Below are 24,182 nucleotides of genomic sequence, written 5' to 3' on the forward strand. Positions count from 1 at the left end.
TTGATAACATGTATTATGCATAAACACTAAATTGAGGGTATCGTACTAAGAATTCAAGGTTTGTAGTTGTCCCATAAATGTAAAATCCTTGTTCCCAACCTTGATTTCCACTTTAGTTAGAGAGAAATATGGCTAACAGCAACTTTGGAACAAAAACCCTTCAAAAAATCGTGTGTTTTCTGAAAAATTACCCATCTTGGCCATTATATGACCGATACTCACCGATACGTATCGATACGTATCGATACTCCCCGATCCGTATCGATATATATCGATACTCACCGATACGTGCCAATATATACCGATACGTACCGATCGATACATACGGATACTCACCGATACGTACCAATACATACCGAAACGTATATTTTACCTCAATTTTATAATTTTCATAGTCGTATCGAGGTATATCGTAGCGTATCGATGTGTATTGGTGGTGTATTGATGCATATCGGTATGTATTGTAGGATAAATGTCGATACGAAAGGATTTTAAAAATTTCATGTATCGTATCGATGTGTATCGTATCGGTTGATTAAATTTAAGATACGTATCGGAGGGTATCGTATCGGTATCGGAGATACTTAAAACCATGCCTAAGAGTATGTTTTTCAGCCAAGGGTATTTTCGTAATTTTATATAGTAGTGGTAATTTCGTAATTCTTTCTTAATAACCTTATGTAGAACTTAATTCTAGAGTCAGTTAAGTATTGGATGGCATATAGGTGAATAAGGTACTTAGAAAATTAAAGAATGCTTTAATTCTTTATTTATATTTGATCGTGGACATAATACATAACCAAAGTGTTAGCACAATGGTTGACTTAAAAGGAAGGGTGATGCCAATTAATTATCTAATTGGGATTATTTCATTAGAAATAAGTTTTGGAATGGGTTATATATGTGTTGGACCCTTAGTTCCAAGGACTTTCTTGGTAATCGGTCACTTTTATGGGCCAATAATATGGATATAGGCTAGGCATATGGGATTAGTCCTTTTTTTTTTTTTTTTGCTAAAAGATAATTGAATTAAGGATATAAGAAAAAAGGAATGTACAGGAAGAACACTCTCACAAGCTTAGCAACCTAAGAGAGCTTGTCCACCTTCGGCATTGCCATCAGCAGGAAAGCTAACCAAAGGACACTAAACTGAAAATAAAGAACACAGCAAATTATAAAAACCGAAATCTCGGACAACGCAAAGCATCCATTTCCAGGTCCATTCTGACCAAGGCAGGCCAGAGAAGAATCGGAGTGGAAACGAAAAGCTTCGCAACAGATTTAGCAAGGAAATCAGCAACTTGGAAACGGATTAGTCAAGTAAGAGTCTTATTTATTTTACTTGTTATTAAGTATTTTAGTTGGACTAGATTAGGAATCTATGAGTCTAGTTCTGTTTTGAGTCTATTTTCTTTGTTTGAGTTTCTTAGTCAATTTAGGTTTCCCAATTAGTTAAGGATTGGGTTAAGCCTTCTCTTTTTAGTGTCAGTCTATTTTTGAGTTTTCTATATGAGTTTGTATAGGGGTCAAGTATTACACATGAATTTGATTAATGAAAGTAGTTGTTGCTACTCCTCTCCTATCCAAGGTGCATGTGGAATGGGCAGCGGTGTGTACAAACCCGCATTCTTCTTTTCTCCTTTAGCAAGTTGACAAGTATGCATCATTGGATGACATGATGAACATCCCTTTGCAAATGAGGCCAATAGTACAAATCCACCATCATAGAATATGTCTTGTCCTTGCCAAAGTGTCCACCATAGTTTTTAAGGCGCTGGTAAGGCGCTATTAAGGTACGCCTAGACGCTGATGCGCTCCAAAGGCCTTAAGGCAGTGCTACGCTTTAAGTGCAACACGAAAGGCGACCGCCTTATAAGCTAAGGCGTTATAAGGCATTGCCTTATAGCGACTTATACACAAGGCCACCGCCTTATACCCATTTTAGAATTTACAGGTTTTAAAAAAATACTTTAGGTAGATTCCAAATATAGATTTTTATTGGTAGGAGTATGGTTTTGTTAACACTTGAGATGTATGGGATTAGCTTTACTCCACCAAAAATAACCAAAACACGATTCACAAACAAAACAAAAACACGAATCACAAATAGGGTTTGGATTTTGTCAACGGTTTTGAGAAAGGGCTTTGAGAAGGAACAAGGAAGAACCACTGATCCAGGCGACCATTTTACTCCGGTAGAGGTGAGCTTACTCCGGCGAACAGTCGTACCCCCACTACAGGCATTTTTTTTTTTAATATTATTTCTTGTTCATGCAGAGCTACGGTGAGTGGTTTTTTTTTTCACTTCTTTCTTCTTCTTCTTCTCAGTTTTTTTCTTCTTCTTCTCTTTTTTTCTTCTTCTTCTCAGTTTTTTTTTTTTTTCTTCTTCTCGGATCTCGCTTCTTTCTTCTTCTTCTTCTATTCCAGAGCTACGGTGAGTTTTTCTTCTTCTCGCTTCTTTCTTCTTCTTCTCGCTTCTTTCTTCTCGTTTTTTTCTTCTTCTATTCTACAACTATGGTGAGTTTTTTTTTTTTCCTTTTTCTTCTTCTTCTTCTGTTCTGCAACTACGATGAGTTTTTTTTCCCGGTCTCGTTTTTTTCTTCCTCTTCTTCTGTTCTGCAACTACGGTGATGTTTTTTTTTTTTTTCCTTCTTCTTCTTCTTCTGTTCTGCTACTACGATGAGTGTTTTCTTTTTTTTTATCTTCTTCTTCTTCTGTTCTGCAACTATGGTGAGCGTTTTTTTTTTTTTTTTTTTTTTTTTTTTCTTCTTCTTCTTCATCCGTTCTACAACTACAGTGAGTGTTTTTTCTTCTCACTTCTCGCTTCTGTCTTCGTGTTTTTTCTTCTCACTTCTCGCTTCTGTCTTCTCCTTCTCCCTTCTTTCTTCTTCTTCTCGCGTCTTTCTTCTCACTTCTTTCTTCTTCTTCTGTTCTGCAACTTCAGATACGATACTTTTTTTTTCTTCTTCTTTCTTCTTCATTTTCTTTTGGTTCTTCACTGAGCGGATGAGCTCTGCTATCTCTTTTTTTTTTCCCCTTCTTCAGATCGTCTTTCTTCTCCCTTATTTCTCTTTCTTATTATGTTCTTCATTCTTCCTCTATTCTGCAATTTCTGCAATCTGCATACCATACCTCTTTTTTTTCTTTTCTTCTTTCTTCATTTTCTTCTGTTATTCCTATGGTTCTATTTTTAATTAATTAATTTAATATTTCAATATGCTTATAGCCTCTTATATGCAGCTATATATTAGTTTATTAGTTATTATTGCCTAGTTTATTCTGTTAGATTACCATTAAGTAGGTCATCAGTTGGACAGTTGCTGAATTGTATTTTGTTCTTAATATGCCCTATTTTGATTTCAATTTTTAATTCTGTTTGCTAGTTCTCAGCTCTAGTTTAGTCAGTGTTTTCAAAATCCCAAAGAAAATCAATCATTTATTGTCTATCTTCAACATTATTCTATTTTGTCTAATGTGTAAATGTGTAAAATTGTATTTGTAGACAAATTTTCATCTAACTCATCTATGGAAACAGTTGGTGGTAGTAGTGGGGGTGAAAATACAAGTACTGCACAGTCAACAATTGATCCAAGCAAGGATCCAAAAAGAAGAGCTAAATCAAATGATCCTGGATGGAAATATGGGTATTGGCCTAACGTATCAGATAGAAATTAGATTAAGTGTACCCTATATGGGAAGGATGTCAAGGAAGGAATAAAACGATTGAAGTAACATCTTATTGATGGCTACGGAGATTTAGCCAAGTGTGCGAAAACAATGGAAGCAATTGCTAAAGAGATGAGAGTTGCAATCTTTAAGAACCAGAGGAAGAGGAATCTTGATTGTTTGGATGATTTGGATGTTAGTGATGAACCTACAGAAGTAACGGGACCACAACAGAATATAGTATCCAATTTGGGGGTCTCATGTCCTATCCCTAGCTCTGGGACAACTTCAAGAAGAAATAAAGCTATCATTCAAGCACAATCCAAATAACAAGTAAGGGGTCCCATGGATAAGCATGTGAGGAGGACTCCTGAAGAAGTGGCTGCAGATAGGTGGGATAAAGGTCCATATCAGACAACAAGGGAGAACTGTGTAAGAGGAGAAGAAGAAAGAGATAAACTTCGTTCTTACTTTGCAAGGTGGGCTTATGAGAGCGGTGTTCCATTTAATGCTTTGAAGTTAAGGAGTTTTGAGGAATTGGTAGAGGCTATTGGTCAATATGGACTAGGTTTCAAGCCCCCTTCAATTCTTGAGTATAGGGGGCCTCTATTGAAGTCCAAAACTGATAAAATTGATGAGTTAAAGGTGAAGTATCAAGGATATTGGAGGAAACATAGGTGCACACTCATGTCTGATGGATGGACAGACAAGAGAGGAAGGCACCTAATTAATTTTCCTATCAACTATCCAGAGGGGACTTTTTTTTTAGAGTCTATGGATGCATTTAACCAATCACAAACAGCTGAAATGTTATTTAAGCTACCTGATAGTAAGGTTGAAGAGATTAATGAAGATTATGTGGTTCAAGTAGTCTCTGATAATGCTGCCAACTATGTAACAGCGGGTTGACTGTTAATGGAGAAAAGGAAGAGGTGTTTTGGAGTCCATGTGTAGCTCATTGCATAGACCTTATGATAGAGGAAATAGGAAAATTGCGCTCTTATATGTCTGTTATATCGAAGGGCAAGAAATTAACTGCATTCATCTACAGGCACACTCGCCTTCTTGAAGCTATGAGGCAAAAAACAGGGGGAGACTTAGTGGGGGCTGGAGTGACTAGATTTGCCTCTTCCTTTTTAACACTCCAGAGCTTATACAAGCACAAAGAATCTTTGAAAAAATTATTTTTTGATAATGAATGGTCCCGTTCTAAGCTTGCATCTACAGAGGCAGGGAAGAAAGCTTCTAAGACTGTTTGCTACAACATTCTAGAATGGTGTGATGGATTGTATAAGAGCATCACAGCCTCTTCTTCAACTCTTGAGGATTGTAGATGGTGATGAATTGCCTGCTATGCCTGAAATATATATGGCATTACAAGTGGCAAAGAAGAACATCAAAAAAAATTTTAGAAACAACGAAAGGAAATGAAAGAAAATCATAGGGATTGTTGATCACCGTTGTGAGACTATGATGGATGGACCAATATATTTAGCTGCCTTTTTCCTCAATCCAAACAAGTTCTTTAAGCCAATAATAGATAATCTAGAAAATGAGTTGGACTTAGCTCAAAAAACAAGTGATGCCTTCAATGATGTTCTTACAAGGTTGGTGCCTAATGAGACATTACAAAATAAGATCATTCTCCAGATTGACAAGTATACCACTACTCAAGGAAGTTTTTCAAAGGACATGGCGATTAGACAAAGGGACAAGTTGAATCCTAGTAAGTATATTTTCTTTTAAAGTTCTAATTAGTTTAGAACTTTGTATATTGATTTTTTACTTAACCTATTTTTTTTATATTATATATTTATAGTCTCTTGGTGGTCTCGACATGGAAGTACTGCTCCTGACCTTTCAAAGCTTGCATTGCGATACTTGGTCTTTGTTGCTCATCTTCTGGTTGTGAGCGCAATTGGAGCACATTTGAATTTGTGAGTATTGAGTTCTGAGTACCTGTACTCCACTTAACATGGTTTTATCAAAGATAAGTAGATAACCTCATATTATTAATGTTTTTCATATTCACACCAAGAAGAGGAATAGGTTAGAGCATCTTGTCTGCATTCAGTATAATCGCCGACTTCAAACAAGGTTCCAAGAAAGAAAAGAACAGTACAGAAACTACAATCCATTCTTGCTTGATGAGCTTAATTGGAGTAGTGAGTGGATGATTGGAGAATCAGAGGATGAATTAGTTCATCCTGAGAATGATCTCACTTGGAGAGATGTTGATAGAGCACTTGGGGCATCTTCATCATATCAAGGCCATAATAGACCAAGGAGGACTCCAGCATCTGCCAGTGGAACCAATCTTTGCTATACCCAGCGTGGTAAGAGGTTGAGCTTGAGGATTCTTCAGATGAAGAAGTGGATGAGATGAGTGAAGAGGATGTTCGTGGTGATGAAAACATTGAGGACGACTATAGCATAGCTCCAAATTATGCAATCCAGCAACAAAATGCAGAAGAAGAAGAAGATTTTAATTTTATTACTGATTTGGATTGAAACTCTTTGAGTCTTTGAACTTTGAAGTATTTTGAGTCTTTGAACTTTAAAGTTTTTTGAGTCCTTGAACTTTTAAGTATTTGACTTTCATTGTTTACTAAATTTTTAGCATTTTAGTTTATTTTATGTTTTTTCTTCATTGAAGTTTTTTAGAATGATTAAGAATCCCTAGGTTAGTCACTTCTCATCCATTTAATTTGGTATCTCGATTTTTACTTTCATTGTGTTTTAATTCTAAGTTCTTAATTACTTCTTTGACAGGAGTAAAAATATAGTGGATGACCTTAGGGCTTAAGCACTCATTCTGGCATTATAGAGGTAAGTAAAATAAATACTTTTATATTTTATGTCTTCATTTCTTTATATTTATAATTATGTTTTTATATTATAAGTTAATATGTTATGATGATTGATGATTGATGAACTTAGTTTATTCACTTTATTGATTTGTTTTCTTGATGAATATCTTATATTGGTATGAATATGAACCTTTAATATTTATTTAGTATATGAGTAATAGGATTCAACTAGGATTTGAGCCAAATAGATTGGTTTTATAAAAAAAAATTACACAGGAACGCTTTAGTCAACAAGGCGACGCTTTATGCCTGCCTTTTCGCTAGGGCACTCCAAAAGACCCTCAAACGCCTCCGTCGCCTTACAGCCTTAAAAACTATAATGTCCACCCATTCCTCCTCCATGTAGCTCTCGAACCAAGTGGTACCTTAAAGAGGTATTTGGAATACAAAGACGTGTGCCCTTAAATAGGTATCCATCATGAATGGAATACGTGTCATCTCGACCTCCTTGTAATTTTTCGAACACTTCCGCAAAATCAGCATCATTAGCATACTTGTCTTTGATGTGTTCCACCCATGTGCTTTGTACGGTAAAGGTATTCATCATTAGCACCTTCCGACTAAGCGCATCAGCCACTTGATTCTCTTTTGCAGCCTTGTACTTGAGAGCAAATACATACTCTTGCAAATAAGAGATCCATTTAGCAATTCCGATTGCTAATGGACTTTTGGGAATGCAAGTACTTGACTGCCTCGTCCGAATAGAGAATGAACTCCTTGCCGATCAAATAGTGTCTCCAATGCTTGAGAATTTGAATAATGACATAGAGTTCCAAATCATATGTAGAATACCTTCTTTTTGCTTCATTCAACTTTTCACTGTAGAAGGCAATCGGATGGCTAACTTGCATAAGCACTCCTCCTATCCCAACATGGGATGCATCGGTTGCCACTTCAAACATGAGATCAAACTTAGGTAGCCTAAGTATCAGGGCTTCCGTCATCTTCTGTTTGATCAAGTTGAATGCTTTAATGGCAGCCGGGGTCCATTGGAATGGCGCTTTCCCTCCTTTCGTGCACTCCGCGATAGGTGCTATAATAGCGTTGAAATTCTGTATGAATTGTCTATGGAATGAGCCAAAGCCATGGAAACTTTGAACCTCCATCAAAGTCTTAGGAATAGGTCAATCTACCACACTCTTAACCTTCTTGGGATCGGCTTCTACCCCTTGAGAGGACACAATAAAACCAAGGAATAACCTTGGGCAACTTAAAGGTACACTTCTTCAAATTGATGTAGAGCTTCTCTTCCCGTAGCACCCTCATCACATGCCTTAAATGTTCAAGATGTTCATCTTGTGCTCTTGTGTCTTGCTGTAAATTAAGATGTCATCAAAGTACACCACAAGGAACTTGCCAATAAAGGGGCATAGCACATGAGTCATCACTCGCAAAAAGGTCCTAAGTGCATTGGTAAGGCCAAAGGGCATAACCTTCCATTTGTACAGCCTTATTTTGTATTGAATGCCGTTTTCCATTCATCCCCAGGGCGGATCCTAATTTGATGATACCCTCTTCGTAGATCAATCTTCCAAAAGATAGTGGCTCCCATTAGCATGTCCAACATATCATCCAAATGGGGAATGGAAAATCTATACTTTACCGTGATTTTGTTGATGGCACAGCTATCAATACACATATGCCATAATCCGTCCTTAGGTGTCAATAGGGCTGGTATAGCACATGGGCTCATACTTTCTACTAGAAATCCCTCGCAAAAGGTCATCCACTTGTCTCTTAAGATCAGCATGCTCGGTCGGTGGGGCTGAGACGATAAGTGGGCAGATTTGGTAGTATTGATCCAGGCACTAGATCAATAGCATGTTGTATGTTCCTCATAGGTGGTAGCTCGTCCGATAACTCATTGGGCACCAAATCTGAAAAATCAGCTAACAAGTCTCTGATGGGTTGAGAATGTGTCACCTCTTTCACCGGTTCAACTTCCTTTGTAACAAGCGCTAAAATCAGTGTCAAGAACTCTCTATGGGGCAGCACGCACAATTTCTTGTCCACCATGTTTTACTTGTTTGTGTTTGCTTCGTATGATTGCTTCTTTGGTTCAGTGGCTTCTTTGGAAGGGGTCTTCTCAATATTCTTTAAAACATGTTGCCTTCGTACTTGGGCAGCCCTCAACTTAGCTTTCATTTGAGGTATGTTGAGTGGGTTTAATGTAAGTGGCTTGCCGTTATGATCGAAGAAATACTGGTTCTTATTACCACCAACCAAGACATTATTGTCGTATAGCCACGGTCTTCCAAGCAACACATCAGTTAGCACCATAGGGATGACTTCGCACCACACATTCTCTTCATATCATGAGATCTTCTATGGCACAGAACATCGCTGATTTACAGCCATGGTGTTATTTTCTAGAAGTCACACCTTGTAGGGTTATGGAGGTGTTCGGTCTTGAGCTGTCCCTCAATCACAATAGCTTAAGACACCACATTCACACAACTCCTGCTGTCCACAATCACTTAAGCCTTGTGAGGTCCACAAGATATCAACGTATAGAAGATGTTATGCCTCCTCCATTCTTCTCTCTTTGCTTCAGCCACCAGAATTTTTGCGACCACATTAATAGTAGCATATGGATTATCATCATCTTGTGCATATTCAGCCTCATAATCATCTTCCATTCCTTCGACAACGACATTCATAGCCCAATCATCATCTTGGGGTTCATTGACTTGCATGTCCGAGTTAGATTCATTTGCAGTGTTGATGGAATTGGCTCTTCCACGTTTAGGACGGAATTTGGCATAGTGTCCAGTACCACCACAATGGAAGCACTTCAAAGTCGCTGTCTCTCCCCCAACCATAGGACTCTTACCCTATATCCCGTGTGACTTGTGGAGCTCGGGCAGGGAATCCAATAGGTTTATTTGGCGCAAATAGCCTATTAATTCAGTAGGCTGATTATACCTTCTAGGGGCTGATTTGATCAAATCTGCCGCCTCTGAAGACTTTTCAATACATGCATTCAAAGATGAAAGTTCTACCACACCAATTTTATCACGGATATCATGTCGTAGTCCCAACTTGAATCGAGACATAAGCAGTTCCTCATCTTCGTGATAAGCACCTGTACGTGAGAGCAAATTATTAAACTTATCAATGTATTCCTCGACAATCATGATACCTTGTCGAAGAGTGTCGCGCATGTCATAGAGATGGCGTCAGTATGTTGGGGGGAAGGTATCTCTCACTAAGTATTAATTTAAGTTCCTCCCAATTGCGAGGCTCTCTCTGTCTCCGGATAAGTCTACTCTCTTGAGCTTTCCACCAATCCTTAGCACCACCTGTAGGCTTAGTGATAGCAAATTGGACCTTCCTTTCCTCAGACATGCGGTACCATCGGAAATAGTCATCGAATGCATTCAGCCAGTCATGGAAGTAGAGGGGGTCATGTTTTCCATTATACTCCTTTAAGTCCAATTTCACCTTATGTGTGTCATCATGGGGAAATTGGGGTCCATCATGTTCATCAAACTCCTCACCTCCACCATATGTACGGGCTGGCACGTTCCTTCGAGCGGGGAATGGAAACCTTCTTGGTGCATTAGGATTATCATTCACCATAGGTTGAGCATTAGATTGGGCAGCAATAGTCTCCTTCAATTCTTCAAACTTTAGGTCATAGTATCCATCCTTGTATTCAGCCATTGGAGGGATCTCATCACATCCTCCGGTGGGTATTGGTTGGAGCTCTCTTTAGCCATAGCACTGATACCAATTAATGTAAAAGTAGGTTTACACTAGGTAAACAAACCCCCAATATTTAAATAGCCTCAAGTCGGTCTTAACAGACACCAGAAAATAGGATCAGAAAAAGGAAAACAAGAACCAGAAAATAGGACGACCAAACCTGTCCCAAGGAACCAGAAATAACCCAGAAAATTACTTGCAGCAGCAGGAAATAACCCAGCAACCAAACCCGGCAGCAGAAAAACAATTCCCAGGTAGAACTGGGTTTCGGCCAGAACAGGGAGAAAAACTTGTGATTAAAATCTGGCTAGGTAGCCGGGGCTGAAACCCTGGTCGAGTACCTCCCTTGAAGTAACCTTTGAACCCTCCAAAGGGCCTTCAAAGTTGCTGGACAGAATAGGAGAGAAAAGGCCCTGCCAGATTTGATTCAGAACCATAACAAGCTGCAATCGACCTTGAGATTTGGATCTGGTCTTCCACAGGCTTTGATCCTTGTTTATGTCTTCAAATTGGTTTAATTTAATTCACACACACACCCCTCACAGTAAGTAAGAACAGAAATTAGAAGAGAAAAGAAAAGAAGATATTAAGCAAGATAGATGTCGGTGGGAACGGCTATCTCAGCCTGGATACCTCACCCACAGCTATCCCAGTTGTTTGTCTTCCTTTCTCAAGAGAGGGAGCAAGCAATAGCTGCAGCAAACTTCATTAGTTCAAAACTGATTTGTGTCTACAACAGGCTCTCTTTATATAGAGGTCTGAAATTACAAAAATAGAAGCTTAACTCAAATTAAAAACCATTGCAAAATATAAACTAATGCAAAATAGAAATTAATGCAAATGCAAAAATAGAAACTACCTCTATCTTCTAATTTAAGAAACAAAATAGCAGCTACTAGGGACTTTCTAAAAGTGTAACCAAATACTAAAAATAGGAAATTAAAGGGCTTCCTATGCTGGCCCATGTAGATCAAACTCAGCCCAAAGGCTGGTTCGATGGCTGCTTCTTCCTCCTATGGTATTGTAGCCCATGATGGGAATCTACATCAAAACCTATCCCTAAGTGCAAGGCTTTGAAGATCACCCACCTTCTATTTGTTGATGACCTTATGATCTTTGCTAAAGCCTCTCTCTCTCATCTGTTTCTGCTATTTCTAATGGTTTAGCCTCCTCTCATATGTCTGGACTTTCTATAAATCCTCACAAGTCTCTCTCCTTCTTTGGAGGAGTTTCAGTGCATCTTAAGATGCAACTTAGCGCAATTTTGGGCATTCCTGAGGGCCACCTTCCAAAGTCACATATCTAAGATTGCCTTTAATTTCCTTGAAGCTTGTTGCTCATCACTGTTCTCCTATTTTTGATAGGCTTCACAAGAGACTTCAACTATGTAAACGTAAATTTCTATCTTTTGCTATGCAAAACTCCTATATTTACGGGTCTGGGGTTTTTGGGCTTCCAGCTTCTATCTCTGCAAAGATCGAATCTCTTATGGCTTCCTTCCTTTGGAAAGGTCAGGAGAGTGCAAATTTTATGCATCCCATTAGTTGGAGTAAGATCTGTCTTCCAAAAAGGGAAGGGATCTTGGTCTTTGTAGAGTTAAAGAGTGTAATATTGTAGGGGTTGTTAAGCTTATTTGGCATATTGCCTCTCAAAAGAAGAGCATTTGGGTTGACTAGGTGTATTTTAGATACCTCAAGTCTGACTTCATTTGAACTGCCCCTTATCCTTTTGATGTTTCTTAGGCCTGGAGGAAAATTCTCAAACATAGACATTTTGTATCTGAGAAAATTCGGTCTTCTATTGATGATGGCTTTAACACATTTCTTTAGCTTGATAATTGGCATCCTAATGGTGTCCTTACTTTAAAATATGATGATAGAATTAGGTATGATGCTGGTTTGGATAGGTTTACTAAGGTTTCCTCCATTTGAGAAATGGGAATTGGCTTCCCGACCCTTGTAATTCTCTTTCTCTCATAAAGGTTTGGAATAAGCTCCCCAATATTCACTTCAGACCTAGGGGTAGTGGGCATTTGGTTCAATGAGATAACTCTACTAATAAATTCACCAGTTCTACTGCTTGGAATCTGATGCGCCTTAGAGCTTCTATTGTTCTATGGTTTAGGTCTGTTTGGTTTAGTTCTTCCATCCCTAGGCATTCCCTTACTGCATGGAGGGCTATGACTAAACCCCTCTGTTCGAGATATCAGTTATGTCAGTCTAAGGGCAGTATTGTAATTTATCTCATTATGTTTTATTTTCCTTTTCCTCCTTAGGAAGGTATGTGTAATTTCCCCTCCTTAGGGAGGTTTGTGTAATACCTTGTAAATATATTAGTAAAGGATATATTGGTGTAGGTGAGGTTATCTCTCACAATACACTATTCCAACATCCATCGATTCTCTCTCTTCTCCCTCTTCCACTTCTCCATCTTCTTCCTCATCTCACATCTCATTGTTCCTCTCCATTCACATATTTCAACTTGGTATCAGAGCTCCTTATTGTAAGGTTGGTTTGAGAGTCAAACTACTTGTCTTCTTCCTTCTTCTCTTCTCTTCGGAACCCTAGGTTACAAAGGGGATCCAAGGAAAGGGTCTTTTATGTAAGAAGATTGAAGAAACCTTGAGGGAGGCATGCAAGGAGACCATGGAGACACCAATGGGAGTTTTTCTTTGAAGGAAGGGACACTTGCAGGTTACAAGAACCGAAACCAAGCCTAGGTAAAGTTACCACCAGCCCTGGATTGTTTTTTCCATTCCTCTCTCATCTGGTCAGCTTTGGAGCTAAAACCAAGCCCATTTGAATCGTCCTAGGGTGTACTTTCAGCTCTATTGGTCACTACAAGCCTCCTTGAGTAAGGCAGCCACAACTCAAAGTTATCAGTCCAAATAGGGTACTGCCTGCCCTTTTTTTTGTGTCTTTACTCCTAAAAATTATTTGTGATGCTTCAGATGACCATTTGCTTGTGAGGTATGATGTTTAGGGGTATTTAGCTCCTATGTTATGATCCTACACCTTGAAGGAGGTAAATGTTGTGAATTCCTTTGAATTGTTTGCTTGGATTGGTGGTTGGAATTTTTTTCTGGTTCAGGGAAAGCAATTTATTGGGTAGAGTTTGTACTCCCCACCTTGTGTGTGACCCTTTATCTGCAATATGTCTGAAGATAGTGGCCTTGGAGCCCTCTTTGGTGATGTTTCAGCCACTGCATCGAGTAGTGTCCCTCCTAATCCTATGTTTTTTTATAACCCCCATACTCAGATTTTATTGTGAAGTTGGACACAACCAACTATTTGGATTGGGCCCCTGTGAAGCTTTCCTTGCGGAATAGGGGAAAGCTAGGGTATATTACAGGTTCCATTAAGGCTCCTCAACCAGATGAGCCAACATATCTAAAGTGGGAGACTGAAAACTCTACTGTTATGACATGGCTGATTTTCTCCATGAAACCTGAAATTGGAAAAAGGTTTATGAGGAAAGAAACTGCCAAGGATATTTGGGACAGTGTTACTAAGACCTTTGACCGTGTGGGTGATTCGGCCAAGGTTTATTAATTACTTCAGAAGGTTATTGGCATGAAGCAAGGAGACAAAACCATTTCTGAGTACTACAACATTGTCATTAGTCTCTGGGAGGAGTGTGATCAATATAGAGATCCAATCCTGAGGATGAAGCTAAGGTTTACTGGACACTTGAGAAGGAGAGGGTTCTTCGGTTGCTTGGTGGGTTGAATCCCGAGTATGAGCCATTCCAGATACAAATAATAGGTCAGTCTCCACTTCCATCCCTTAATGAAGTGTGTAGCTATTTGCGGAGTGAGGAGACAAGGCGGGTGGCCATGGCACATGCTCCTCCTCTTGAGCGGTCCGCTCTTACTACTAGCTCTCATAAAGATTGGCGTGGTGGTGGCCAAGGCCAAGGCCCACCTCGTGGAGAGGTTAGACATTGTGATCATTGTCGGAAGTCTGGGCACACCAAAGATAGATGTTGGGCTCTTCATGGTCGACCTCCTCGTGGCGGTTCTAGTAGTGCTCGTGGTGGCCGTAGTGGGGGAGCTAGAGCCCACAGTGTTGAGACTGAGCATGCTACTACAGGGTTTACCACTAGCCCACAGCCAGAGCACAGTTCCCTTACTAGGGAGGATATTGCAGCATTTCGCAAGGTCATATCTCAACTAAGAGGCTCATCATTTTCTTCCCCTACAGTGCCAGAGTCCTCAGCTTCTGCTTTGCAGGTTTCCTCATCTGCTCCTTCCACAGCTCCATCTTGGGTTATTGATTCGGGTGCTATTGATCATATGACTGGTACCTCTCATTATTATGATACATACTCTATTTGTTCTGGTAGAGATAAGGTCAAGGTTGTCGATGGCTCCCTTTCCTCCATTTCTGGTAAAGGTAGCATTCATGTTACTTCTTCCATTTCTCTTGATTTTGTCCTTCACGTTCCTGACCTTACCCGTAATCTCTTATCTGTGAGCCATCTGACAAAATCCTTATACTGTTGTGTCGCTTTTTTTCCTTCTCATTTTCTCTTTCAGGACTTGGTGATGAAGAGGATTATTGGCAATGGGCGTGAGGAGAAAGGACCCTACCTACTTGAACCTCAATCACCTTTTTTGGCTACAGCTCAGTCCTATGTGTGTGGATGTACTGATAGCAGTTCTGTGGATTCTGTGATGCTGTGGTACCAACGTTTGGGGCATCCATCTTGTGTTGTTATGAGGAAACAGTTACCTCATTTATTTACTTCTTTTCCTAGTTCCCATGTCTTTCATTGTGAACCGTGTATTTTTGCTAAACATTGTTGTTCCTCTTATCCTTATCATGGTAATAGATCGACTATTACTTTTCATATTGTGCACCCTGATGTTTGGGGCCCTTCTACTACTACTTCTTTACTTGGCTTTCGGTACTTTGTTTCTTTTGTTGATGATTTTTCCCGTGCTACTTTGGCTGTTCTGATGAAGCACAAGAGTGATGTGTATGATGCCTTTAAAAATTTTTATCATATGGTATGTACACAATTTGACACCAAAATTAAAATTGTTCGTTCTGACAAAGGGGGGAGAGTATATGTATGGTGGTCTTCAAGGTTTTTTTACTGACCATATCATTATCCATCAGCTAGCTTGTGTTGACACACCCCAACAAAATGGGGTAGCTAAGAGAAAAAACCGCCATCTGTTGGAGGTCAATAGGAGTCTTCTCTTTGGCATGCATGTTCCTAAAACTTTTTGGTCTAATGCTCTTCTTACTGCTGCTTTTTTGATCAACCGTATGCCAACACCACTCCTTGGCTCCAAAACTCCCTTGGACATCTTGTCTCCTCAGTCTTCTTCTTTCTCTTATCCACTTAAAGTGTTTAGGTGTATCTGCTATGTCCATGTTAATAAGTATTCTCGGACTAAACTGGACCCCAAGGCACTTAAATGTATCTTTCTTGGCTACTCCTCCACTACTAAGGGATACAAGTGATATCATCCTTCTTCTAGACGAAGGCTTCTCTCTAAAGATGTCACCTTCCTTGAGTCTTCTCCTTTTTTTGCCTCTCCTCAGCATCCTTTCCAGGGGGAGCATAATGGAGGTGAAAAGGCTACTGATGAGATCCCTTTTCTATCTCCATTGCCTATCTCTCCTTTTATGCTTGACATTGGGAAACATAAAGAGGTGGATATTATTGATTTTGGTGATCATTCAAGAGGTGGTTCAGGTTCAGGCAATGATAAGGAGACCATTGTGTACACAAAGAGAAACAAGAAGACCTCCCAAGAGTCCTCTTTAAATCCAACTCCTGAGATCCACCGTCCTCAGTCAGGTAATATTCTTTCTTCCACATCAGAGTTAGATCTTCCTATTGCTATTAGGAAGGGAAAGAAAGTTTGTACTAATCCTATAGCCCAGTTTGTTTCCTATGACTCTCTATCCCCTGCAGGTGTTGCATTGACTATTGCTCTCTCATCTGCTTCTATTCCCAAGAATGTTTCTGAAGCTATGTCTGACCCAAAGTGGAAGCAAGCTATGACTGAGGAAATGATGGCCATTGAGAAAAATTGTACCTGGAAGTTGGTTGACCTTCCAAGGGGGAGAACTCTAGTTGGATGTAAGTGGGTCTACACAATCAAGTACCAGTCAGATGGTACTATTGAGAGGTACAAAGCAAGGCTGGTGGCAAAAGGATACAACCAAGTGTATGGGATTGACTATCAGGAGACATTTGCTCCTGTGGCTAAGCATAACACCATAAGGATCCTTTTATCTCTAGCAGCAAATAAGGATTGGCCATTGTATCAATTAGATGTGAAAAATGCCTTCCTACATGGTGCCTTAGAAGAGGAAGTGTATATGCAAACTCCTCCTAGATTCAAGTTCCCTTCAGCTGCAGAAAATGTGTGTCTTCTCAAGAAGGCTTTGTATGGTCTTAAACAATCCTCAAAGGCCTGGTTTGAAAGGTTTAGACAGGCAATCTTGAAGAATGGATATTCCCAAAGTCAGGCTTACCACACTTTATTCACTAAGTGTGGTAATGGCACCATCACAGCTTTGATTGCCTATGTTGATGACATTGTGGTAACTGGAGATGACAAAACTAAGATAGTCAATCGGAAGAACTACTTAGCCCAACAGTTTGAAATTAAGGATCTAGGGTCCTTAAAGTATTTCTTAGGGATTGAAGTGTCTAGATCCAAGAAGGGCATAAATATATGCCAAAGGAAGTTTATTCTAGACCTCTTGAAAGAAATAGGAATGTTGGGCTGTAAGCCTACAAGTTCTCCTATTGAGGCATTGAGCAGAATCATAAGCTGGTGGAAAAATGCTGGCCCTTCTCTTGTTGATACGGGGAAATATCAAAGGCTAGTTGGGAAGCTTATTTATTTATCCTTGACTCGTCCAGACATTACTTATGCAGTGGGGGTGGTGAGTCAGTTTATGCATGCTCCCAAGAGTGGGCACTTGGATGCAGTTTACCACATCATCCGGTACTTAAAGTCCTCTCCAGGAAAAGGACTATTTTTTGCCAAGCATAACCACATAAGGATAGAAGGCTTCACTGATGCAGATTAGGCTGGCTCAGTTTCTGATAGGAGATCTACATCAGGCTATTGCACATTTGTAGGTGGAAACCTAGTTACATGGCAAAGCAAGAAGCAATCTGTGGTGGCTCGGTCTAGTGCAAAGGCAGAATTTAGAGCTATGGCTCATGGAGGGTGTGAGATTCTCTGGTTAAGAAGGCTTGTCCTAGAATTGGGTATTGATACTGAGGCACCTATGAGGCTTTATTGTGACAACAAGGCTGCCATAAGTATAGCCCACAACCTTGTGCAGCATGACAGGACTAAGCACATAGAGGTGGACAGACACTTCATTAAGGAGAAGATTGACACCAGTTACATATGCACACCTTTTGTGAGGATTGGAAATCAGCTGGCTGATATCTTCACAAAGGGTCTAATTCATCATTAGTTCAGTTCTCTGTTGTCCAAGCTGGGAATGCATAATATTTATTCTTCAGCATGAGAGGGAGTGTTAGAGATATCAGTTATGTTAGTCTAAGGGTAGTATTGTAATTTATCTCATTATGTTTTATTTTCCTTTTCCTCCTTAGGGAGGTCTGTGTGATACCTTGTAAATATATTAGTAAAGGATATATTGGTGTAGGTGAGGTTATCTCTCACAATACACTATTCCAACATCCATCGATTCTCTCTCTTCTCCCTCTTCTACTTCTCCATCTTCTTCCTCATTTCACATCTCGTTGTTCCTCTCCATTCACATATTTCAACTCCCTCCGCACCCAAAAGTTTCTTCTTCAAAGAAATATATCCATTCCCAATTGCTGCCTACTTTGGAACTCCATGGAAAGTGTGGATCATCTTTTTTTCTCCTGTCCCTTTTCCAAGTTCGTTTGGAATGGTATCCTCAGGAAATGTTGGCCCCTCCCTAGAGTTATCCTTTCAAGGTGGATCTTAAAAGAATTCAGAAGCAAAATTTCCTCTGATATTGTAAGTAAGTTAGCTTTTTGTGCAACAATTCACCATATTAGGTGGGAAAGAAATAAAAGGAGATGGACTTCCTCCGCCCGTTCTATTGATCAAATATGGAATGCCATCACCTTTGAGGCGAGGAATAAAATCCTTTATAAGTGTGCCAGGTGCCCTGATTCTTTTAGAAATAGGCACCTTGCCTAGGCTTGGGATCTTCCACTTGTCTCTCCCTCCCTTTTTTTGGATGAATAAATAAATTCATTACCAAGAGGGGAAGAATATACAAGGGGGAGAAGGGGGGAGGCTAGACTAAGGCCATTCAAACAAAAGGAAAAAACAAACAAATACAACCAAACTGAATCCACAACCGGATCAACAGACAAGAAAATACCCAACAAAATCCCAAAAAGGGGGGCAACCAACAAGGAGGGATGGCTAAACATAAGGAATTGTGTCAATATGAAGGTTCCAAGAGGCAATGATATAACTATTCCTAGTGGAACTGGGAACAGGCCTAAGGAGGAGGGACTAGATTTTGGAGGTAACATCAAAGAAGATGGCTTTCCAAATCTTGTCCAAAAAGCTAGCTTCCCAATGGTGTCACAAATATAGGATCCCAAGAAGGTCATGTCAATCCAAATCCATTCTCTATCAAAAGGAAGAATAGGCATCGATGAAGGCCAACATTTGGAGAGGACCAATTTCCAAATGGAGGAGGAAAAGGGGTAGGAGAAGAAGAGGTGAGGGATGTCCTCAGAGCCATGAGGGCAAAGGCAACAGGAGGGGGGAACAGGGATATGGCGGTGGATGAGGAAGGCTTGGGTTGGAGGTAGTTGGAGAAACATCTCCAAAGAATAAGGCCGTGGCGAGGAATGTGGCCTTTGAACCAAACAAGGTTACGCCAAGGAACCACAGGACCTAAGGATCGAACAAAGGACCAAGCCGAGGCAAAAGAAAAAATCCTATTGGATGAGTGAATCCAGATGCATTTATCTTCCCTACCACGGTGGCCAGGAGAGAAAGGAGGGAGAGAGGACCAACGGTTGAGAAGGGGAGGAGCGGAAGGAGGAGGGCACCAGCCAAGAGGGGACATGATACAAGAAACAGTAGCAAACTTGGATATACCAGAGGAGTAGATAGTTCTGGGGGGTACCAAGGAGGCAAGGATACCAGCCGGTGCCAAGAAGCAATGCTTCCAGCTGGACATGTTTGTGTAGTGGCTTCCTCCCCTTAATTTTGATGTAATCTCTTTTCTTTTGTTTCTCCCCTCCCCCTTTTTTTAGTGTTCCCTTCTTTCTTGGCATGTAATTTGCCCCCACTCCTAGTTTTCTTGTATCCCCCTTGATGGTTGTTTTGTCCCCACCTCTTGGTTCTTCCTTTGTTGGGGCCTTAACCTTTGGTTAGCCTAGTGGTTTGGCTTTATACTTTTCCTTTTTCTTTTCTTTAATATACTTTCATTCACCCAAAAAAAAACACAAGTTACAATTGGGAAGGGACATAGAATAAGGTTGGGATAGCTCATCAGTATCTCCGTCTAAGAAGCAATGCATTGCTAAGATTCCTCATTCAATCCCTATCTATGCATTCAAAGTATGCTGTTTTGATCTATATTTCCTGCATTAGTGGATTCCTCTACAGTTTCCTCACCTCTGTTACCTTTTTTTTCTTTTACTCCTTTTCCTCTTTTTGCAAGTGACGAAAAACATAAAAACACAGATATAAGCAGAAAATTTATTAGGCGCCTTAAAAACAGAAGACAGCTACAAAATAATTGTCCAAGTTGTGATACTTCATATACATTTCAAACAAACTGACATCTGTTAAGAGGGAACCAGATTCAACCATTTGTTTTAGAAAGATGCTGTTTGCAGAGAAGCCACTAGACGAACATGTCCATTTGGCAGCATATCAAAAAGGAACCCATATATGAATAGAGCCATTGGGTGGATATAATTTATAGCTACAAAATAATGTACAAGTTGTGATACTTCATATACATTTCAAGCAAACTGACATGCATTAAGAGGGAACCAGATTCAGCCATTTGTTGTAGAAAGATGCTGTCTGCAGAGAAACAAAGCCACTACACAAACATGTCCAGTTGGAAGCATATCAAAAAGGAATTCATATATGAATAGAGCCATTGGGTGGATTTTATTTTATTGCCGCACGCTCTTTGGTAACACTAATCTAAACCCCGCTAGAAATTGCATCTGGAACCATCCTCCATAACTGAATTTATATTTATCATGGTGCCGAGGCAAAACCAAGGTGGTCAAGAGGACAAAAAAATAAGGCGACACCAACAAGGTGCCCATCCAAAGAATTCTGCCTGGACGCCTAGGCAACGCCTTGACAACTATGACTGAATCCATTTTTACCCAAATAAACAGAAGACCCTTTAATTGAAAATATTAAACTCCACTGAACACCCCCCAGCCAGCCCACACTCAAAGAGATCCATAAAGGTGCACCAAATGACATCCACCTCCTCACACTACAAGAAAAAGGAAATCATCTAACTCTCGTAAACTACTCTACCATTTGGTACTACACAAAAATTAGTCGTGCACCCTCCCCAAATCTTGGCTCCATTCTATGTTTACCACCTAACTTTAACAGAGAATTCAAAAATAAGATTTGATTGAAAATAGTCCTTTTGCTCCACTGATACGATACACTATTTTAAAAATGAAGCATATCCTAATGTATCAATACGATATACACCGATACACAATCAATACATACCGATACTTAAAATACTTATTTATAGAACACATTCCACTTTCGATGCAAAGCCTATTCTTCTCACTGGTGGTACTTAAGTTTCCAAAATTTTTGAAGCATAACTGCACAATCGATCTCCCTTTCATTTCTTGGACTTGGGGTTTTGAATCATTCATAGAGAACAATTAAAATCTATAATAAAACTGATTTGTAAAGGATTGAAGCATAAAAAATCATCCATTGAAATGCACTTGTCTCTCAATACGGTGCTCTCCATTTTAGTGTTTATGCATGATACATGTTATATATTTCTTATTTATACTGTTTTTTTATGCAAAAGTGTATTTTCATGTGCATTTTGTCCATTTATGTGCGTATCTTCTGTAACTCCGAAAAGATACAATACGCTCTGATACATCTCTTAAAATTACTCGATCGATATGGTGACCAATACCGATACTTTAATCCTTGCTCCCACCTGAAAATCTCACCTCCCCATTCCCACTTTCATCTAATTTAACAGTTAAAGTGAGTTTGCAATTGCACGATGTTCTTTTACATCCCCAACAATTGTAAGAGCATCCACAATATATCAAAAACCCTGCTCCTTGGTATCTTTTGAGGCTCTAATACATTTTGAATTTCCCCCTTGATATTAGCTTTTTTCCTAGGTGCTGCTTTCCATCTGCATTTCTTTAGCAGCTCCCAAGTTCTGCATATATGTTATAGTCACTGCCTCAATGTTTATCTATTGTCCTACACCCTCTTCTGCTCATGCAGAAAGTGTGGGATTTGGAGTTTTGGATACACATGATAGGCATGTATCTACCATTTGCTTCAATAAGATTTCTTTAAGATGCTATAGTTACACCCAAAGGCATGTATCATAGATTCTCCGTCATTTATGAACCACGAACAAGAAACCAATGTCTCCCTATTCTTCTTTAACCTACTATAAACCTTGGAGATTCTCAAGCACCCCAAGAAAGTTCATATAGAATTTGTTCTTCTGAAGTGGTCACAACTCACAAGCACAGATATCAGAGTTTATCTCGAACAATGATCCTTGATCGCAATATAACCTATGCATGTAGACTTTTGCTTATCTCAATCAAAACTTTTTTCAGTTACAACAGTTAATTTAACAATTGTTTTGGTGCCTTGTCGCAGAAGGACTAGTCATTATGAACTTCTCAATAAAGTAAACATTTCACTAAAAACAACTGCAAAATTGGCCACCTGTACATCCTTTCAAACAATTTCACTTACTAACTGGTTTAAAATCAACCTTCTGTTAAATAACTCTAAACAGGACCATTGTAGGAAAATCAATCAATCTTTTCTCTTGATAGGAAAAGTTCTGGTCATAGACTATATCATTTGTTTTTAGATTGCAAGACTAAGGAACTATAGTGTAAATGTAAATATCACTATCTACAATTAGGGGGGGGGGGGGAATCCTCAATAATGGTATAAATGTGCTTTTTTTTTTTTTTTTTTTTTTTAAGAATTATATACATTAAATGCCATTCCTTGGTCAAAATAAAATTGAAATATGGAAAAGTTGTTGAATTATCCAACCTAAAAGCTTAAGCTATTAGTGGAGATGCCCAACTAGTACGTCCTAGAGTCCAATGTGGGATTATTCCCAACACTTCCACCCCTCAAGAGTTGCCCCTCTCTTTTAGGTGGCAGTGTGGCCCCTCTTTTGGATGATCATACACAAGTGCATTAGAAATGTAGTGGGCCTAATGGCTTTGATACCATGTTGAATTATCCAACCTAAAAACTTAAACTATTAGGTGGAGATGCCCAACCGGTTTATGAAGGCATCTAAGATCCTAGAGTTTTCCAAGGAGGAATTATTCCCAACAAAGGTCACTATCTATAAACAGTTATATAACATAACATCATTCATAATTGGGTTTCTACAATAATGCTAAGTTCACAAACCTTTGCAATTGTTTTGTAGTGTTATTAGTATATGTTGTGGGTGTGGGTGTCTATGTAGGGGTAAGTAATTGGTAGAGCATTAGAGACCCCAAATAGCTGGGTGAGGCTTCCTGGAGTAGTGTAGGTAAAGCATTGTTCCCAACATAACCGCTAAATTCATCTTGGATTCCAAAACTTTGGGAAATTCATCTAGTCCTACTAAAAAACTGCCCTTTTTCTTCAAACAGAAAAGGGGGCAAATAGAATTTCTTAAAAACAAACGGAGGCTAAAAGAAGAAATCTTACACTACTATCAATGTATCAAACAGGTACGAGAAGTTGAAGACCACAAAAGAAATCATTTCCTTTGCTATCTTTTCCACAAAATGAAAGGGGAAAAAATCCAAAATCAGAATGAACATGCACCAAGCTGTAAAGGGATGTGGTGGAAACAACAAGAACACCAAATTGCATAAAAATTAGTAATAAAGAAAAGCACATGCATATTCCAACCAATTCATTAAACCAAATTATCATTTCAATCGGGAAGAAGCCCAAAACAAGCCATAAAAAAGAGTACCTGCTGCTGTTTTGCCACTTGTTCTCTGAGCTTGCTTGCTTGCTTCCTGATGGCATCCATGGTACACAACTAGTCAACCATATCACTTCTTCAGCTCAGAACAAGGAATAACGGTCGAAAGAGCAAAGAGACAGGATAGGTTTCAGATCAAAATTATCATCATTAACTCAAAATTCTTACTAAAATTTCAGTTTTAAAAACCCAAAAAAGAGTATTATCTAACTCATGCACATTCAATACTACAAGTTCTGGAAGAACCCTAAATATACGGTTTCGAATCGGACATCATGTTGCAGAATGAATGTTTTCTCTATTTTCGGATTTAAAAAGCATTTTGCTGACTGTAACGGTTGATTGGGTGGTGAAAGCTGGGAAACTCTCAGGGGTACTGTCGGGACTCTGGCTAAGCCATAATAATTGCACAAAGACACGAGTCCAAGTACACTGCACGTGCGGTTGGAAAAGCACGCGACAAAAAAAAAAAAGGTTGGTGAAATGGTTTTTTTTTTTTTTTTTAATGAGAACTGTTAATTGAAATCACATGACCCGGTTCATGTGGAGTGCCCATGTGAGGCAGACCGAACCAAGTTGGCCAGATCCCGATAAATTTAAAGGTCTGACCACATCAAATGAGACTTTTGATCGAATCTCAAAAGCTTTGACTTTCTCTCCCTATTTTTTTTCTCTCCCAACTATGAGAGTGTTTGAAGACTTTCAA

General features: G+C 39.4%; 1 protein-coding gene across 4 annotated transcripts in view; it reads right to left on the reverse strand.

Moving 5' to 3' along the window:
* LOC122068794 (SH3 domain-containing protein 2-like) overlaps positions 1–23,843 on the reverse strand; it is a 72,707-nt gene extending 48,864 nt beyond the window's left edge. The window contains exon 1 of one of the 4 annotated variants that reach the window (XR_006137244.1): positions 23,465–23,842. Coding sequence is in view for 2 of the 4 variants with exons in the window: in XM_042632701.1 (XP_042488635.1) it covers positions 23,465–23,524 (60 nt within the window). In the remaining 2 variants the exon portion in view is untranslated. Of the gene's footprint in view, positions 1–23,464 lie in introns of all 4 variants that reach the window. The other 3 variants (XM_042632701.1, XM_042632700.1, XM_042632699.1) reach the window with 3 other exon arrangements.
* Positions 23,844–24,182: the final 339 nt, after the last annotated feature.

The sequence above is a fragment of the Macadamia integrifolia genome, unplaced genomic scaffold (assembly GCF_013358625.1).
Source record: "Macadamia integrifolia cultivar HAES 741 unplaced genomic scaffold, SCU_Mint_v3 scaffold459, whole genome shotgun sequence".
Taxonomy (NCBI): Eukaryota; Viridiplantae; Streptophyta; class Magnoliopsida; order Proteales; family Proteaceae; genus Macadamia; species Macadamia integrifolia.